Raw genomic sequence first — 19,994 nt, forward strand, 5'->3', positions numbered from 1 at the left:
TGTGAGTGCGCTTTTGCTTGGCGCTCAGTGACAGGAGCTGTTACGTTAAAGCGGGTTGAAGGTGACCTTCGGAGAGCCCTTGACCCTGCAACCTGTGTCCTCTCAGCTAAAACATGAAAGGGAAAGGTTGGAACTAGGACTGCGACAACATCAGATTTGAATGGCTGAAAAAATCCACAGTAACAATATTATCACAATATATTTATAAATATGTTTTTTTTAAGAACAAATAAGGTTAGCAATGAAACGAATGTTTCATTTTAATTTTGTTTATTTAGCGTTTTCTCCTTTTTTGGCCAACAAACACATCTACAATCCAAGTGTAAAGATCAGAGAGACAGTTTGTAACCATTATCATATGTGTAGAATGAACATGGTATCGATACGGTTTTTAATATCGGGGTTATTGGCAATAGCGATATATTGTGGAGACGCAAAATTGAAGTCAGCAGAAATTACAGATCTTAAAGTTTTAATAATACAATAAAAATAATACAAAATACAAAAAACTGGTTTATTGTGTTTTTATATACTGTATATACTGTATATAACAAGACAAAGCTACTTATTATTGTGGTTTTATGTTTTATTTTGACAGCATTTGTGCTGTGTTTACAATAATATTTTTGCTTCTTTTTTTTTTAGCAGCATTGTGATTGTAATCCTAGCAGCTACATGTTGTATATTTCTTTTGACTTACGTAAGAGTGTGTCTGCTGGGAACATAAATGTAAATGTAAGTGTAATATAAGGTTATGCTACATTCATGGCTCATTGGAAGTGTTGCCAGTGGGTTGGGTTTCTCTGTCAGTTTGCTAAGCCTGAATGAGCTGTCACGTTTTTCCCCCAGACTGAGATCAAGACACATTTTGATCATTCTAAGCTAAAAATAACCTTTTTTTCAAACCCTTTGCGCATATTAGCTTATGCTATCAGCTCAATATGCAATTTGACTGTCTGACTGAACAGATTATTCATTTTATATAACCATGTCAGAAGCAGTGAGATCAGACTCATTGTCCGAGTGGGGAACAAGAGGGAGAAATGTTCACACACACAGTATCATGGTGCCACATGTTCCATTGACTTCTGTTACTGAGCTAATGATATCTGGTATTCCCTTACCCGAACCCCCCAACAATTTCATCCTTAGAAACAGTAGCTGAAACCGTAAGACCATGTTTTTCAAAATAACGCTCTAGCTCTTTTTACAGCCTAATCCCCCAAAAAAGAATTCTCTTAGATTTTCAGTGAGATCTTGGTAACTGCTGGAAACAATTTCTTTCATTTCATGCTGTGACCATCTCGCGCCCCATGCATCATCGCGGGTGCATTCTTGGAGAAATTACACAAACTGCTCAATCCTCTATGTGCTCCAACATCATGTTGTGTTTCTTCCTGTCAGCCGATTCCCCTCCACATAAAGCTGGAAAACAGCTTGACCTTGTGTTGACTAGAAGCAGCCCCTCCCCTGCAGTCTCTCTGACCCTTCTTGATGTCTGTAACATTTCATCTGAATCCCACACACTCTCCCACTCACCAGCTGCCCTGCCCCTCACCCATACAGAATCACCAGAGAATTTCAAATGCAACCTTACTTCCCCTCATAACTGGAAGAATATAGATATCTGGAGCAAGTCGCTTTTTTTGTAGAGATGTAGCGTGACAAAACACCCCAACACTATTTTTGACATCACAGATTTGCCTGCACAGCTTTATACAGTACATGAGTGAACTAAAGTGCACTCACATGAACTGTCCAAACAGTTTCTCACTGGAAGCATCGCAAAGTATTTTTTTAAAGGATTGGTTCATTAAACAATAACATTTTTCAATAAGGTTGTATTTGTTAAATACAATAGGTAACATGAACTAACAATGAATGAGCAATATAATGGTTTTGCTTTTTTTCAGCGTTTTTATTAAAGTTACTAAATGTCAAATGCTAAAGCAACACTTTGTAGTTTTTTGACCGTAAAATAATGTCTCTAAAATTAGGTAGTGCAAAGAGCTTATTAGTCTGTTTACAGTGACAAAGACAAGTTTGTTTAACCTGTCAGAAGAGGTAGTTGAAGAGGGGCAGACCGATGCTGAATGAGTGTTGCTTTAATGTAAACAGTTACAACTTTTGATTTTAAAAATGTTTAAGTAAATACTGAAATTAACATGAACTAATTAATACATGATGTAGAAGTGTTGTTTATTGTTAATTCATGCTAACTAAGGCATTAATCAATGAGATTGTCACGACGGTGGTGCGTGGAAGAACCCAAATGCAGGCAGGCAGTAAGGGGTTAACAGAGACTTTATTATCAACAAAAAACGCAAAACAAACACCCTCAATGGGGAAAACGGAACTAAGAAATATACATAAAACAAAAAACTTCCCACGTGGGGAACAAAATGAAAACAAGAACAGTAAAACTAAACTAAAGGACACGACCAAACGTCTTAAATAATACAAGGCACAAAACTCACAAAACACGAACAGGGCGAGGAACAGGACCACGGGTAACAACACGAGCAAGGGCACAAGAACACGAGAGAACGCAGTACAACGTACATACACAGTACAATACACGAGCACAGGACAAAGAAACAAGAGGGTATATATGGACAAACGAGGGATAACGACACAGGGCAGGTGTGGGTAATAAAACACTCAGGGAAAGGTAACAAGGAAACGAGAGGGGCGGGGCCAATGACGAGACCTGAGAAAACACATGAGAAGTAAAAACAAACATCTAATGGTTTTCTCACATAAAACCTAAGGCTTTGCCATGGCTCTGCTACAGGACCAAGAAAAACATGACTAAGGAAGCAGAGCCATGACCGAGATATTTATCTGCTAAAACCTTTTTTTTCAGATCGTTTTTATTGTGTTTTGTGTTAGTTAGTTGTATTTTTTTAGTTAATATTACTTAATCAAAACAACTCACCTGCGATTTGATTAAGATTCATTGCAATGCACAGTAAAAAAGCATGATTTTTGAAAATGGTTAAGTTATCTGTTATCTGCAAATTAAGTCTTTAAATACTAACAAATAATACTTTATTGTAACCAAATAAACCATTTAAAAATGAATTGCCAATTCATACACATAAAATTAATGTTCTGTTTCTATAAATGCTAGATCACTATGTTTTTGACATAATTAAATGTATAAAAGTATTACATGTGTTTATAGCTTTGAAAAAAGAACACTCCAAAATTATTTTCATGTTTTTCTGAGTTTTTTATTTGTAGATATGTGTTCTATTTTGTTTCATTCTGTGAACTATATAACATTTCATCCAAATTCCAAATAAAATTGTGCATTTTTTTGGGCATAAAAACTAGTCAAATTGCAAAAAAGATGCACTGTTTTCAGACCTCTAATAGTGAGGTCTAAGAAAAACAATTGTCTTAATTTTTAAACAACACGTGTTTTAACATGTTTTTATGTTAAAATATATGTTATTATATGATCATTATAAAAGAAATAAAAATCAGCCTAATTTTTAATGCCAGCTTTCTCTCAGTCTTTCACGGTTCTGTCTTTGTCACTCCTATGGTGTGATTTTGTTGGAATTCAACAGACACTAGTATTATACAAAAATGCTGATTAAAGGCAAATTTGAAGTGGTCATCTAATTTTTTCCAGAGCTGTATGTGCACTCTTTCTGAAATGACTTCACAGAAAACATGTAACTGAGAAGTTTCTTCGATGGGGAATTTGGTGGCTGACAAAAAAGCTGCAAAGCGGCATGTTTCAGTGGCTGGGAGCTGCAGTGAAGTGATGAGATGCCCTCCTGCTGTTACACAGAAGCCGCATGCGGCACACATCTCTTACTGAAATCCAATGTAAGCAACATTCCATTTCAGCCCAGCAGTCAGTTCCCAGAATCCCAACTATTCTTAATCCATTGCCATTTATACCCACACAATACTGTAAATACTTCATAAACATATCTCGTGAGTTGAAAACGTCAAAGGATGAGGTCTTTCGACAACATTGCAGTCTTTTTAGGCTGTTATGAGTGCAGAATATTTATATACTTTTAAGAAACAAAATATTTTATATTTAGCAGTGTTCAGGCACAGTGAGAGCTGTAGGCGGTCCCCACATAAAGATTGATGGAGTTGACACACTCCCACCCCCTCAAAGGACTCCTCAGAAGAAGCTTAGACATTGGCAACAGCCATGTTCCCAACTACTCATTTCAATGCCTTCAAGAATATTGGGATGGGTTCAAGATTCCAGGTTCCCCCTCTATCCAGAACCCATTTCTTTCAGGAAAGCAACTTCTGAACATAACGCAAAGAATCACAGTTCACCAGAGATGCCCAAAATAATGTCAACAGTCTGAACAGACCCTGGAAGAGATAACTGCGTGTGGAACCTCGTGACCCTCAATGTATTTGGCATTGAAGAAACAAGACCCAGATGTCTACTGGCTCGTATTGATGCTGGCCTCAGTGATTACACCATTGGGGTGTCGCAGACACAGACCAGGGCTTCACTGGAGACGTTTGTGGAGGATGTTTTTGTCTAATGACCATTGACATGTCATTCCTTTGATGACATTCAGGTCAAGTATGAATGGAGGCATTCAATTAGGACTGAAGAATAAGATAATATTCTGCTGCACACTCTTAAAAATAAAGTGCTAAAATGGTTCTTTGCAGCAATGCCATAAAACATTTATGTTGCCCAATGAACTTTTTAGTCAAAGGTTCTTAAAAAGAATAATTTCATTCTTGCCTTTCTTTTTCTCTATGAAAGTCTGACAAAGAACCTAGAAACCCGTATTTGTAAAAGTCTATGCGCTGTGTTTGGTAACATTAAGAACCAAGCAAAAATGATCAATCCACCAATATGTGTAAGAACACCAGAGAAAATCAATAAGTACATAGAAAGATAACTGAGATACACAAGATACATTTTAGGCAATTTAAAGACAACATATACAGTATATCATTAACATTTCTTTACATTTTCAGTTGACTTAAACAAGTTGAATAGACTGCATTGGTATATTAGATCTTCTTGGTTACAGTAGAAGTACATTTCCAATTTATTCATGCGTTTTGCAGATGCTTTCAACCTATACTTTTTTATCAGCAGGTTGTGATAGTGAATTCCTATGTAGAAAATCACACCTTCCATTTGCACTTTGTGTGTCATCAGAACCACGTGTCGGCAAACAAGCTATTTTTTGTTACTTTAACTCTTCAGTTAACCAAAACCCACCCAGATCTCAGTCAAACTATTTTCTTTTTCTGTCGAGCCAAACTCAAGCCAGGATTCAGCCAAACCAATCCATTGGCTTTTTGTTTCTTTTGGCTGACCAGACTCATGCCGGAACTCAGCCTAATGCTGTTTGTCACAACATTGTGAAAAAAAACAATGCCCGAATCAAGCCAGAAGTGCCAAATACAAGCCAGATTCGGCCCAGAATTGGTTGCTATCTGGTCCGGGTCAACAGCCTTCTGTACATGTTTGGCTCATCAGGCTTCTCCTCATCCATTAAATCTAAGCCTCAATTAAGCAGGGACCCTTGCGATTAGCCAAGTTCTCAAATTGGATGAAACCATTACTGTGTGAGAAGACACCGCTAAACACTATGCGATTATGTAGTCCAATGGTATAATGTAGTGGTTAGAAATGGTTAGAAATCCTAAATCCTTATCAGACCAAACCCCCCCCCATCCCTTCCTCTGACAAACCCAGACCAGGAAGATGCTTGGATTGGTGTGAAATCGATATTTAATGGGACTGCACATGTCTGTGTGTGTAGGATTGATGATGTGCGTCTCAAAGGATTTTCGAGGCTAAGCGTATGTCAGGGGAGATATTTATTGTGCATGCGCGTGCGTACGCCGTTAAGCTCAGATTGGTGTGAAATTGTGGTTTAATGGACAGGAAATGGTGCGTGTTATTTTTGGAGCAGACCTCTCTCATCACCTCAGAAACTAATGATGCACGACCTCTCCAGGAGACCGAACGCACACAGACGAACAGCTATCAGTTACACGCGCCTCCAAACTACACACTCATTTATCATTTAGAAACAAAGATGTACCCCCCATTTCGCACATATAAACACTGTCACCAAAACATTTTTAGTTTCAGTGTTAGTCAAATGAACATTGTCACACACTTGTGAATATAAAAAAACTGAATGTACTGAATGTTACTGCTTAAATCTGCATTGACATGAAAAGATGAATTCACACAGGTAAGAAAGACAGTCGTAGCAGGAAATGTCAGAGAGAGAGAGAGAGAACTTTCAGTTTGAACCCTTGAAATTAGGTCATCAAGGTGACCTCATGCCAAAGGGCCTGTCCAGTAACACACACACTTACATACACTCTCACACTAGTGTTGTACTTGAGACCGGTCTCAAGACCATTTTTAATGGTCTTGGTCTTCTATTTTGGCTTGTCTTAAACAAATCTAGAACAAATCTGAACTTTTGTGCATTTCTGAGCAACACACAGCTATTTGCTATTGATTAGATAAAAAAGCAATGAAACTAATTTAGTCACTGAGTGTTTTGTTTTGTTGAAGGTCACAGACTTAAATTTATCTTTGATATTTACCGTTTTTTTATGTTTAGTTGTTGGAATTTTTACCTGCACAAAAATTGTAGGTGGGTGCTAAAACATGGAACATACAACATCCTACACATAAATTTCTGCACAATAAATCACACAAGTTACTTCTATTATTATTTTATTATGACTTTTCAGTGTTTTGTGGATCTTTTGAATGAATTTTGGGAGCGCTGGTCTTGGTCTCGTCTCGGCCTGCCTTGGTCTTGTCTTGTCTTGGTCTTGTTTTGGTCTCAGTTTTGGTGGTCTCAACTACAACACTATCTCACACACACTCAAAGTCAATCAAACTCATCTGTTGACTGACAAAAAACACAAATTCTACTACATATATCAATAAACCAGTCCAGACGTGATGTACATTTTAATTTTAAGAATTAAATTCTGGCCAAATTGCAAATCTCTATATGCAGTGGGTGTGAATGGTTTGATCATGTTTTCTTTCTTCCTAAATGACATCAGTTTCATGGACTGCCAGCGCAGGAGGCAGTGTGATGCCACATGGACCTTCAAAGTGATACCTGTCGAAAAATAATAATTACTGAACATTCGAAAATACAATATACAGTATTTACATTATCCATTATAATAAAAACTATGAGTATAGATAATGCGTTGATTCTACACATAATATCGTTATTTGTTTTACAATTTCAATAGATATTGCGATAATATTGTTATTGCTATATCTAATGGCCACGATAATTGTGTAGAGAAAATCTGATATTGTGACACCTAAAGCAGCAGTAAAATCTGTTTTGTAAAATTCACGGTTCACTGTAAGGATATTAAAAACATAAGTAGTACAATAAAAAAAACATGAAAACTACTGTAAATACAGTGAAACAAACCAATAGCAACAAAAGGTGAGTTTTTTTCATTTTTGTACCTTTTTCAATGTTTATAGTACTTGTAAACATTCATGTTATCAAAAAACTATATAAAAGGAATAATTCTTTGCATGGCTTCAAGATTTGCCTAAAAGAAATTGTATTTGAGTCAAAATAAACAACCAAAAATGGTAAAATAGAGGAAAACTGGATAAGAATGTAAACTAAGGTCATACGACCAAATAATATACAGTGTGTTCGACCAAAACTTAAATTTAAATGAAATCAGACACACATTTTTTTTTGCTGTTTAATCTGTTAAAAGTGCTAAATGAGTGGCATCTATGTGACTAATATTGTGTGTATTTGTATATCTTACATAAAGTTCTTAGTGGCAGGTGTGCATTCCATGTTAAATTCAGCTACAGGCACTCCTCTAGCTGCCACCTGCGGAGCAAACATGGCCGCTGGGTAAACTACGGAGGAGGTGCCCACCTAGAAACAACGTCATACACATGCAGAATACACTTCAAGGCAAATTTCAAATATTCACATATTAAAAAAAAATCCAATTGTCACTATCAGAAAATTCTAGAAATTTCTGTAGCACAGGGAAGGTGGGATGAAGCGATGATGGGTGACTACATCTGGAACTTGGTTTGTGAGGACAGTATTAGTCATAAAAGATAAAAACGATCAAATGTACAGTTCTAAAGTTTTAGATGACTTATTTTTAGTAACTGTTATGTTAAAGTGTTGTTTTGAGCTCAGTGTTGTGCCAGTATCTTATAATTTCTGCAGACGAGTAATAATACCGAAATGTATAAATGTGTGAATTTAATGAGTACCGTCGATGGTAAAAACAATTAATGTGATATTTGTATTCAGCATTATAAACTTCATAAAGAAATTTAAAATGAAACACAACTTATAAAAAAATTGTTACACTGTGTAATTGATTCCAGTGGAATTTTGAGTATGTTGCAGCAAAAAATATAATTAAAAAAATCACAAATAGCAGGTGAGATATCATTACTTTGCAGTATTAAGTGATGTACAGTATACAGTATTTAAAATAGACATTTCTCTCACGTTCTCTAACATCTTAGATTTTAACCAATCACTTTGTCCACTAGTATTTTCATTAGTATTGTTGCAGTGCATTCTAGGATTGTCCGCAAAATGCATGAAACGTTGCTGCCTAACCAAAAGCACTAGGTAGAAAGCTCACTAGGTTTTATTAGGAACATAGCCTTAATAGATTGATGTACAGTATATATACTCACAACTAAACAGAGATCACACTTTTCCAGCTCCTGCTCCACGCTGGTGAGAATATCAGCGTCCAGAGTTTCTCCAAACCAAACCACATGGGGCCTGAGTAAACCATTACAAAATCTCCTCTCACATCTATAAACACAGATTACAAAAGTAACGCGTCTGAACAATACACTCATGAACATCTGCTGTCCCCTGTTGGAAAAAAAGTGTTACTATTCTCAATCACATCTTTATTAAGTCTTTTAGTATTGCAGTATTAGATCTGAAGTGCTTTAGTGGCAGTTAGGGACATTTATGTTCCAAAAAATCCTTAAAACCACATGTGTTGCACCATAATAGTCCTGATTTAGTATTACATGACTATTTTCCACCCGTGCACTCTCTGAACAGGCTTACGGTATGTTTACATAATAAAACAAACTAACGGTCTGGATTCCAGCTGGATGTAATTTGATTTGTTGCGGCACTGGACACAATGATTTGTAGGCAGGGGCGGGCGGTTGTCGGTGGAAGCGAGCGATCTGGGATTAAAACATATTATTACAGTTCTTTGCTCTAATAATGTAGTAAACTCATGTATTTAAGCCATTTTATTGTGTTCCTCAATGAATCATTCCTCAAAATGTCACAGATCAAAAACAAGTACAGAAAATGCTCAGAGAATGTCTTTGGGATCTTTTTGGATTCGGAAAGGTTTAAAAGGAATTTCACTTCCAGAAAGAGTGTTCAGCATTTCCAGTCGGATTGGGAGGAGTGTTGAAATCTTCACCACTGTTAAGCAAATGTTTTTGCTCATTGTTGAGCAAAATAAACAATTGTTAATACAGTTTCATCTTGCAGCCAAATAAATATCATGTACTGTAAGTGTCCATGAAATACATTATTTTGTGACAAAAATGAAACCTACAAATAAAGCGACCTAGTGATTGCTTTGACACAGGTTATTTTTTCGTTTAATTTCTTTCAAGACATCACTGAGTAGAACAACAGCTTTTAAGAAGAGCAACTGTAAGAAAGGGACCTAAATTGAACTGATTATTAGCTCATGTTAAAGGGATAGTACACCCTTAAATCTTGTCATTTATTCACCCTCCCTCATCATTCACCATCATTACGAACTTTGACTTTCTTTCTTTCTCCAGAACACAAAAGAAGATATTTTGAAGAAGGTTGGAAACCATACAACACTGGACCCCACTGACTTCCATTGTATGGACACAAAACCACTGAGAGATTTCTCAAAACATCTTTCTTTCTTTTCCTTTTGTGTGTGTGTGTTTCACAGAAAAAACAACATGACAGAAGTTTTGTTCAATAAGTTCCGTACCCATCATTTATTCTATCTCCATTAAAACAAACAGCGCACTCACAAACCTGGGCAGGTGCTCCACTGGTATTCTAGCATCCTTGGCACTGGGGTCAGGTTCTCTGAGGATTAAAAAAGAAACAGAGAACAGGGTGAGAGCAGTCTTTTATAGTGTAAATATTTTAAGTGGTTATAAAATAATGCTTTGACGTGTTTGAGTTACCCTTTCCCTTCCAGGGCAGGGCAGATTGGACTCTTATGGTTGGCCTTGACCTCTCCACAGCTCATGCAACGAGTTTTAAATAAACTACCTATAGAGGAAAGTGTGGGAGTAAATAAAGGGAATAAATCTAACTAGAGAAATTATTATAAGAGATAAGATAACTACAATTCATATGGCAGCAGGCTGGCTCTATGAATCTCAATGTGGAATCTTATTGGTTCTGAGACATGTGACCAATGCCGCCATTATGAATTTATAAGGAGGGTGTATAATGATGTAATGATCCAAAAGTCTCTTTTTCTCACCGTGGATCTCATAGACATGTTTGGAACCAGCACGATGGTGCAGCTCATCAATATTCTGAGTGATGACCACAACAGAGCGCCCCTGCTTGCTAAGACGGGACTCACACTCCGCTATAGCCAGGTGTGCTGGGTTAGGCAACTTGCTTCGCATTACCTGCATGTTGAAATGAGATATTAGTTACAAATATCTTATCGTTCACCCAAATCATCGTATTTACATGCAATTCTACATTATTAGAATTAGACATTAATTATCCCCACATTTTTATTAAAGGTACAGATCACCCTAAAACCAAAAAAATATTCAAAAAAACATAACATCATAATTTACATTACGTCAATGTCTATTCAAAGTCAAATCATTTTTGTGAACTACAAACAGACCTTGAAATGTGACTTTTACATCTGTTTTCCATACAATTACAGTGAATTGTGACTGAGACACAATGAGACTAGCACGTTTATTTTTTAAATCATGACATATTCCTTTCATTTTAAATGTCCAGTAAATGTCCAGTATGTAAAAATGTTTGACAAGTAAATTTGTTCCGAACCGGAGAGCACGATCCATACGAATCACGGATCATCCAGCGATCCGTTTCACCACGATACCACAGCGGAGAGGAAGAGGAAACGCGCGTTGTAGAGTTGTTTGTCCGTTTAGGGCTGCTGTACAAAACATGGCGGCGAATTCAATGTATGAAGGGCCGCTCTGTATGTTGATATAAACAGCTTATTCTAAGGTATTACAAACGTATGGTTCATTACGTAAGGTCTTTATACACCTCGGAAGAAATAGTTTTGTGTATTATATTGCATTTCCGTCAATAGATCCTCCTAAAAACGCCGTATTGTTCCTTTAATCGCATCCAGAATAAAAGTTTGTGTTTACATAATATACTGTATGTCTGTGTATTGTGCATATTAATTTTGTATTTATACACACATACACATATTTAGGAAATATTTACATGCATTTATTTATACTTACCATGATTTAAAATTATATATACATTTTTATATTTTTCTTAAATATGCGCATGTATGTGTATGCTTTTATAAATACAAAATGAATGAATTTTGACAGCCTTAAAATAAATGTGAAATCTGTTATTTTAGAACAGCTACTCCCCCCTTGTGGTTTCTGCTTCCCTTTTACCACCAAAATCAACGCTGACATTTCTGAATGTTTTAAGATTCCTTTACTGCAATTATAGGCTGGTTAATACTATGCAAAACATGCATAAACAAGTAAGCAAACTTTCAATTCTCTTTCCGTTTTTCTTTTGTTTTTATGAATATGCAAATGAGTTGCTGAGAGAAACAAACGGCTTAATGATTTTGTGATCCAGTTCCTCCGTTGTCAGTAATGTGCGAGCTACCTCACGTCTGTAATGGTAGAACTCCCACACTAAAGACGGATCTCGAGAGAAGGCACTTGGAGTGGCCAAATCCTGTCAGAGAAAAAAGACACATGCTAACGTTCACTCAGTCAGGGTTTGACAAATCATATTTCATAACAGGTGTGAGTCTCAAATTGCCATGTCTATAGAACAGCTTGAGCAGAGCTAATAATGTATATGAAATATCAGAAATCAGACTCTTTTCTTTACTTGTTGCGATGGAAATAAATAACAATACAATGACAGTGATTGAATATGGTGACTTCTATTACTCTAAATATGTATTACAAAACTGTTAAAGATCAATACACTGTACTTAAAATAGGAATACCAACAGGTTCAACAAACTACAGGAGTGTAAAGGTCAAACATTTGTTACAAATTATTACATTCTATATTAATGTATTGTGTGCGCAATCTACAGCTATATTGAAATTGCAAAAAGGTTTAGGGTGAGGGTTAGGGGATACAATATAACGTTTGTAAATGATCAAATTCATTATAAAAGTGCACACAAAACATGGAGACCCAACATGTGTGTATTACCTGTGCCTGCCATTTCCTCCAGTAGCCCCCCTGTCCCCTGAAAGTTGGTACTCCGCTCTCTGCACTAACTCCAGCCCCAGTAATGATAGCAATGTGCTTTGCTTTGGCAAACTCCTTCCGAAACTCTGCTAAATCTACAACACGCACTTTGTGTGAGAACATATTGTAAACCCGATAACAAACGTACCATCCATTAACATAACAGTACATCAACCCCCAGAATATGTTTATCAATATAGTGCAAGTATTTTACTTGAGCTTGGTCTGGCCATCTCAGGAGCTCTCCAGGTCAGGCTTACTGGCCGGCAAAGATGAGAGGTCAGGCCCCTACACACCAACCGCCGCAAAATCATTAGGGATAAAGCTGCTAACCAATGAAATCTAAAATACAACAAATAATAAAGACAACATGAAACACAATTTAACTCACCAGCTGACATGAACAGCACGAAATGGTGTAACTATATCTCTTCCTTGTTCCGTGAGCAGTTGCTTTTTTACTAGAAAAAGGGGGTGTCCCAAAACTGTCTGAAAGGTTGGGAAATTCTATTGTGATATACTTCTTTCATTCATTTTAAGGAAACTAAACAGACTTCCATAAGGAGGACCAAGTACTTAAAATAACATATATAAATATTGAATCATTTAAAAGTTGTGCTATTGCAGACTTTTAATATTTAATAGTACTTTTTTATCCATATTTTTTTTATCAAAAAGAATACATTAGTTTACACTGGCATGGTGTATTATTGTTATTATTATTATTATTAGTCATTCTAGTCTGGCTATTTATCATTACTAATATTTTCATCTACTATTTTATATAACATTCTGTTTCCTGGAGCATTTCAACTTGTCATCTCCAACTGAAGATACAAGAATATAAGAAAAAGGCTGTCCTAAACAATAACATCTGATTATCATGACTAGGCCTATTGCAGGACACAAACATTACAAATATCTGAACCTTGAAGAACATTGTAAAAGTTTTCACAGCTTTGCAATGGGTTTTACTTTGCATGCTCTCTATTGAATGAGTATGGAATATATTTGAGTGGAATTACTGTAAAAAGAGTCTGATAAGCAATTACAAAAACTTAGATAAACAAGGGCAAAGAGGAACAGCGCAGCAGCGGTTAGTGTGCAATATGCTGGTTTGATAATCGTTCAGAACAAATGAAAGGAAGCGCTCACCTGCGTGCGTCACTTGCTCATCCAGTAGGGGCTGGTTTTAGTTCAACGGGCAGAAAATGAATCCTGTACTTACTTCATCCACTCAGATGCTGTCACGAGTCATTTAAAGACCAGTGCGATGTCAACAGCTTTGGGCAAAATTGCACGTACAACTAAAGGAGAAAGAAATAGCCTAGACTGCGTCAAATGTAATGAATTAAAAATTTCCTATTACACAGCCAAAGTTTACCTCAAGGGGGCGCTAGACGGCCCATAAAGCGAAATATTTCGTTTTAGCTGATTCTTTTTTTATCTCAAAGTTTTAAATTAGCAAAAGTGCATAACATATTATGATGTAAATATATTCAATACAATGATTTGTAACTAACATACTTCACCTAAAACAATCAAATATAGACATCTCAATAAAGTAAAAGCATCTTAAACAGAGATTGGCTCAAAATTAACAGCGCAGAAACGTCACAGCGACGTTTCTGTACTTCTTCTGCTGTGTGTCTGGAAATAATTTCTGCTTATAAAACGTCATTGCAGTGAAAATAGTAAAAGATATATGTAAAATGATTGTTAGTTTTACAACATCCGGACCGAGGACCCCGCCCCTTTTAAGAATTATGTTATTTGCCGTTCTATGCATTTGTTCTATTAGAGAAGTCCTCGCTGATTCTCCGCTCATTTAAAGTGAGAGCGCCCTTTAGTGGCTCAGAGACCAAATCACATATATTTTTATGTATATAAATATTTATAAATGTATTGATATATATTCACCACCGTCCAGCCAAGCCCAATTAGTCCACTTTTCTTGTTTTAACATAACTTTCAACTAAACGTGATGTTGCTGATTTATTCACATTTTAATAATACCTACTATGTCTTTTATAACTATATTTATAGTGCATATGTCTTATAAAATTATATTTGTGAGAACATGGTGAAATAGCCTGAGCATTTCAAGGACACTTTTAAAAATAAAGGCATTACAAAAGGTTCACAGCAATGCCGCATAGAATAACAATTTTCCCAGAGCTATTCAGTCAAAAGTTCTTATAAGAACCATTTCTTTCTTACCTCTTCATAGTCTTAAAACAATCCTTTTCCAAAACAAAGAACCTTTTGTGAAACAGGGAGGTTTGTTGGATATTAAAGGTTCTTTCTGCCATTGTGTGACAAACCTCAATACACACATGTGTTAATGGCTAACTTCATGGATGAAAATAGTCCCCCAAAGGATGTTTAAGCAGAAACACACCCACCTCTGTTTATAAATTCAAGACATTCCCAACAGCATTCTTGATCTTATCGTGTCCTGCTTACCACTATCACAAACCTCACTCTTTTTGTCCCTGCATTTCTTCATAACCTTATGCTACATTCTCTTGAGACAGAGGAAAAAATGTGTTAATGGCCTTGAAATATTTGGTTATTTATGCTGTACTTATTACTTACAACTTACAATTAAGGAAAGACAATATTAAGAGAAAAATACACAAATTCTACCTTAATTTAAGAAAGACATTGATGTTAGCCCTTGCTCTTTGCATTTGGAAACAGTGCCCTACATTTTCTGGCATTAGAGTTATGTGAAAAAAAATATGGAAGGATAGTCTGTTTAATAATAAAATGATTGTCTTTTCATTTGATGTGCACAACGAAAATGATTTTTTTTTGTGTGTGTTATTAAAAAAGCTTTTATTATATATAGCCTACTGTATATACTGTATAAACTATAATAAAAAATGATGACATACACTGTGTACATCTCAAATACACACTACCACTATTCCATCAAAAATAAGGGAGGGTAAAATCCAGAAATTACAGCTTGCACAGCTTGCATCAGTGTTGATGTTTCATGCCCACATGTGGACATGAACAGACATGCACTGTAACATTATCTATGCAAGTCTGGAGTTTTCAGAAATCTTGCTTTTATTCTCAAATCTGCAAACCACTGACATTTGAGGCAGAAATCACTTGAAGTATAGACAGACAATTTTTCCTTTAAAAAGGAAGAGAACAGCAGCTTAAGCAAACTAAAGTCTGTGATTTGTCTGAAACACGCCCACAGTGACACAAACAATAAACTGGCTCCTCCCATTACAACCTCATGCGAACACTAGGGACACAGACACACAACTCTCTCTCGCTCCCCACATAACTGCTGTAATTTGTTTTGTTTTCTGTGTTTTTCAGCTCAAACTGTAAAATATGGCAGAAGAAGAGACTGGTATTTATGTCAACCAGGAACAGTTCAGCTGTCCCATCTGCATGGACCTTCTGCGAGACCCCGTGACCATTCCTTGTGGACACAACTACTGCTTGGACTGCATTAAACGCTTCTGGGAACAAAAGAACCAGAGGAAAGTCTGCAGCTGTCCAGAGTGTAGACAGACCTTCTCCCCGAGACCCACTCTCAACAAAAACACACTTTTCGCTGAAGTTGTTGAGAAGTTGAGACATACTGGAATCCGTTCCCAAGCCATGCCTGGTGATAAGATCAATGAAGGCATTTCAAAAGAAAAGCAGGAACTCATCGTGTATTGTGAGGTACGTCCGTCTTCCTAACTTAACTTGACAAAGTTTATATAAAACTTCATAATTACTTTCATGTCTTCAGCAAACATGTTATGCGTAACAGATCAGTACTTTATGTACAAGATGGCTCCAAATAACATTTTGACTCACCTAAAAGCCACACCTAAAATGTATAAATGTCATTGCATTGAATGACATAATAATAATACTAAATATATTTATAATAAAATAGCTTGTAACTTACTTTAAAAATAGCAGAAGGGCACATTTTTAAGTGTTAAAAATAAGTTTGTTAAAATAACAGAGGGATGCAGATGTGGACTATTTTTACACTCAAGTACATTTTTCTATGTATATATTTTTTCAAGAGTGTTTTTTTATTTTACTTTAGTATATTATGATGCTTATAGCATAATTTAAGGTACTTTTTACTGTTGGCACATTAAAAATGTAATTTCTTACTTTTACTCAAGTAACATTTTTGAGTAACATTTTTGAGTAAAAGTAAGAAAGTAGGCTACTATCTTTAATGTTAAGTATTAAAGGCAGCAAAACAACAGTTTTATGAAATGTCGTGGAGCAAAAAGTAGAACATGCTTTATAATGTAGTAAAGTAAAAAAAATCCAAAGTTAAAATACTGATAAAGTACAGATATTTGAAAAAGCTTACTTTTAAGATATGAGATACGTAAGTACTTCTGTTTAACTTCATTCGCTGGTTTTATTAATTTACTAAAACCTTAAGACCAGTTAACTTCAAGTAAAGGCTAAAGTAAATTCTAGGCAAGTAAACTGCTGGTTTGACGATTTGCTATCTAATGACATACACTTTCGTTTTGCTGGTTGGTCATGTACAGTATGTTTTGTCATTGTGCATAATTTCATGGCTTAAAGCAAGAGCTAAAGCAATCCCAGAGAAGATGCCAGCAAATAATAAGGGAGCGAGAGGAAGAGCTGCATCTTCTGAATCAAACCGTTGTCTTTCTCAGGGTGAGTAGAGAGTCCTAATGGAGAAAAGGTTCGTTGGGAGATTCAGTACATGTAGACTTTTTACAGTCCTGGCTTCATCATTTCTCAAGCAGAGCTCTGCCCAGTCAGCAGTGAAGGAAACAGAGAGGATCTTCAGTGAGATGATTCAGTCTATCGAGTCCTTGTGTTCTGAGCTGACAGAGATGATAAATGTAAAGGAGCAAATGGAATTAGACGAGGCGCACGGCTTTATGGAGAAACTGGAGCAGGAGATCGTAGAGATGAAGAGAAGAGATGCCGAATATGACCAGCTTTCACACCTTGATGATAAGAGTCAGTTTCTAAAGGTAACATAGGTTGCGGTCACATGCATAAAGTATTTTTTTAGCTTCTTGCTAAAAGAGTTTGTTTTGTCCCTTCAGAGTTACGAGTCACTGCGTGGTCTGCCACGGTTGGAGATTCCTCCTGCAGTTCTGGTCAATCCGGACTTTTCTTTTGAGATGGTGTCGAGAAAATTGACAGATCTGAGTGGTGATATTAAAGATCTGTGCCAGAAAAAATCAGAGAAATTAGCTAAGAAAGGTGAGGCGATGTCTGAATATTCCACCTGTTGCACCACAACAGCCAAAAGGTGTTTCCGGATATACAATTCTTACTCTTTTAATTCTATTCTATGAAGAGCACAGCTGGTCAAAAGTGATGTCTAACTGATATCTTTGCCTTATACTCAAATATTATTAAACTTGTATTACAAAATGTGTGTTCAGTGTTGGGTTTATGTTGCTAGTTGGACTTGGAGTGTAAACTTAAGATCAGCTTTGGGAAGAATTTAAAGAAACCTGGCAAAAAAAATGTAATGTAACACATGCACCTTTTTTGCTAAAGGGTAAAGAGAATGACTTCCAAAAATGACTACGAATAAATAAATAAACAAACATTAATAACAGTTTGAAATGTTATGTGTTTATAAACCTCATAGTCTATGGTTCAATCTAACCCAAGGGCACTTTGAAAGCAAATTTTGTACAAATTTGAAAGAAATTTTGAAAGAAATGGGTGAAATTATTTAGAATGTACTGAATGGTGTATTTTGTTTATTTTAGTACAAAACCTCAAATTTATTCCCACCCCTGAGCCCAAGGTCAGAGAGCAGTTTTTGGAATGTGAGTGATACAGACATGCTATCAAATGCAATCAAATATGCAAAAGATATAAAATGACAATAAATGACTCAAAATGTTTCTCTTAATATCAGATTCAGGTCCCCTGACTCTAGACCTTAACACAGCTCACAGAAACCTCAGCGTTTGCACAGAGAGCGGAGAGGTGACATTCAGCAGAACAGCTCTGTCTGTTCCTGACCACCCAGAGAGATTTGATATCTATCACCAAGTCCTGTGCAGGGAGAGCGTATCTGGCCGCTGTTACTTCGAGGCCGAGTGGAGCGGCAAAGGTCCTGTGCAAATAGCAGTGTGCTATGAGGAGATCAGCAGAAAAGGAATAAGTGGCTTATGTGCATTTGGACACAATTTCCAGTCCTGGAGTTTGGTGTGCTCTGATGACTCTTATGCATTGTGGCACAGTGAAAAAGAGACCAGGATTTCCAAAATGCAAGCGTCTCGTAGGATTGGCGTTTATGTTGATTTCCACGCTGGGATTTTGGCATTTTACAGCATCACGGACACAATGAGTTTAATCCACAGAATCCAAGTTACATTTAGCCAGCCACTGTATCCTGGCTTCAGGATTACCACTGGGTCAAGTTTGAAACTTTGCTATCCACTTTAATTGCAGTAAAGTATGGAGTTTAATGGAGTTCAGGTGGTAGAGCATGGGTTTGATTTCTGGGGAAAACACATTCTCATAAAATGTATAGATTAAATGCACTTCAAGTCACTTTAGATAAGAGCATGGCTAATGCATAAATGTAGTGTAAATACGTGCAGTTATATACTTTGGAAATACTACAAGGGCCTTTAAAATAAGGCCTGAAACACAGAACAGTAAACCCTTCAGCCATGACAGTAAAGCTGACACTATAGCATCGATGTTCATCTTATTGCTTTAATAAACCATAAAGTAGTAAAAATATGTCAATAAGCACTTTTTTCAATTACATCTTATTGTATCAAGCAAATGTGGTCCAGTTAGAAGATATAGCTGTACATAATATCAAGATTAATAGTTGCCAGTATATAAGATGCTTTGATGGAATATACTGTATGCAGTAGTTTGTTACACTAAACGTTAGCTATAAAACATTGAATACATTGCTTTTGTAGTTACGGAAGACCTCGAAATGTTATTGACATATCCAGTGACCTTAATCTGCAATGTGGGCCTCGTATTAACGAAAGCAAACATCAACAATGTTGATTTCATGTATGAATATCATTCATTTTAATTGGGGAACAAAAACAACCCATTCCGCTAAATTCTGTTAATTGGGCAACATCAATTCAAGTAACTGTATGCAAGTTTAATAAATTCGAAACTCAACAGTTAACGGTTAAAACTTTTAAAGTATGTATACATTTGCATTTGTTAATAAATTAGGAACTAACACTGAACTGTACTAACCAAGACTATTAAATGCCATGATTCTTCATTGCTAGTTCATGCTCCCTAATGCATACAACCATATTGTAAAGTGTTACCATAAATAGTTTCACATTTCTTACAGCTTAATGCTCGTAAAGGGATGCAATGAGAATTGCAATGGCATTTCATTCAGAAAGAACACCTGTTAACGTTTCTTCATCTGCTTAAATCATTCCCAGGAGGGAATCAATTTTCAGATACTGATCC

The 19,994-nt window shown here is 36.2% G+C and overlaps 2 protein-coding genes across 4 annotated transcripts; one reads left to right on the top strand and one right to left on the bottom strand.

Annotated features, from left to right (window-relative positions):
- Window positions 1–6,944: 6,944 nt before the first annotated feature.
- sirt5 (sirtuin 5) lies at window positions 6,945–13,837 on the bottom strand. 3 transcript variants are annotated; one of them, XM_057352329.1, is made up of 11 exons: window positions 13,686–13,837; window positions 12,922–13,019; window positions 12,745–12,818; window positions 12,492–12,625; window positions 11,925–11,996; window positions 10,543–10,696; window positions 10,238–10,325; window positions 10,083–10,136; window positions 8,714–8,837; window positions 7,807–7,922; window positions 6,945–7,118 (listed from the first exon to the last, which is right to left on the bottom strand). In XM_057352329.1, exons 3-11 carry the CDS (start codon window positions 12,761–12,763, stop codon window positions 7,046–7,048), a joined length of 834 nt encoding a protein of 277 aa, XP_057208312.1. In that variant the 5' UTR covers window positions 12,764–12,818; window positions 12,922–13,019; window positions 13,686–13,837; the 3' UTR covers window positions 6,945–7,045. The 3 variants fall into 3 exon arrangements, with proteins under 3 accessions (XP_057208312.1, XP_057208311.1, XP_057208310.1); XM_057352328.1 differs by lacking the exon at window positions 12,922–13,019 and having other exon boundaries at window positions 7,807–7,874; window positions 12,745–12,872; XM_057352327.1 differs by lacking the exon at window positions 12,922–13,019 and having other exon boundaries at window positions 12,745–12,872.
- A 1,935-nt stretch (window positions 13,838–15,772) lies between these two features.
- On the top strand, window positions 15,773–18,974 carry ftr85 (finTRIM family, member 85). The gene is made up of 6 exons (XM_057352326.1): window positions 15,773–16,229; window positions 17,112–17,207; window positions 17,300–17,533; window positions 17,609–17,768; window positions 18,290–18,349; window positions 18,442–18,974. The coding sequence occupies exons 1-6, from the start codon at window positions 15,891–15,893 to the stop codon at window positions 18,972–18,974; spliced, it is 1,422 nt and encodes a 473-aa protein (XP_057208309.1). The 5' UTR covers window positions 15,773–15,890.
- The last annotated feature ends 1,020 nt before the right edge of the window (window positions 18,975–19,994 follow it).

Source organism: Triplophysa rosa, linkage group LG15 (genome assembly GCF_024868665.1).
Source record: "Triplophysa rosa linkage group LG15, Trosa_1v2, whole genome shotgun sequence".
NCBI lineage: Eukaryota > Metazoa > Chordata > Actinopteri > Cypriniformes > Nemacheilidae > Triplophysa > Triplophysa rosa.

Bases quoted from the DNA above. Each gene is read 5' to 3' on its own strand.
- sirt5 (XM_057352327.1), bottom strand. From the start codon at position 12,844: ATGATTTTGCGGCGGTTGGTGTGTAGGGGCCTGACCTCTCATCTTTGC. The intron at 10,697-11,924 runs GTAGCTCGCACA...TTCAACATGCAG, and splicing joins TCTACCATTACAGACGTGAG to GTAATGCGAAGCAAGTTGCC. The intron at 7,119-7,806 runs GTAAGATATACA...ATTTTTCGACAG, and splicing joins CCTGCCACTAAGAACTTTAT to GTATCACTTTGAAGGTCCAT.
- ftr85 (XM_057352326.1), top strand. From the start codon at position 15,891: ATGGCAGAAGAAGAGACTGGTATTTATGTCAACCAGGAACAGTTCAGC. The intron at 17,534-17,608 runs GTAACATAGGTT...TTGTCCCTTCAG, and splicing joins ATAAGAGTCAGTTTCTAAAG to AGTTACGAGTCACTGCGTGG. The intron at 18,350-18,441 runs GTGAGTGATACA...TCTTAATATCAG, and splicing joins CAGAGAGCAGTTTTTGGAAT to ATTCAGGTCCCCTGACTCTA.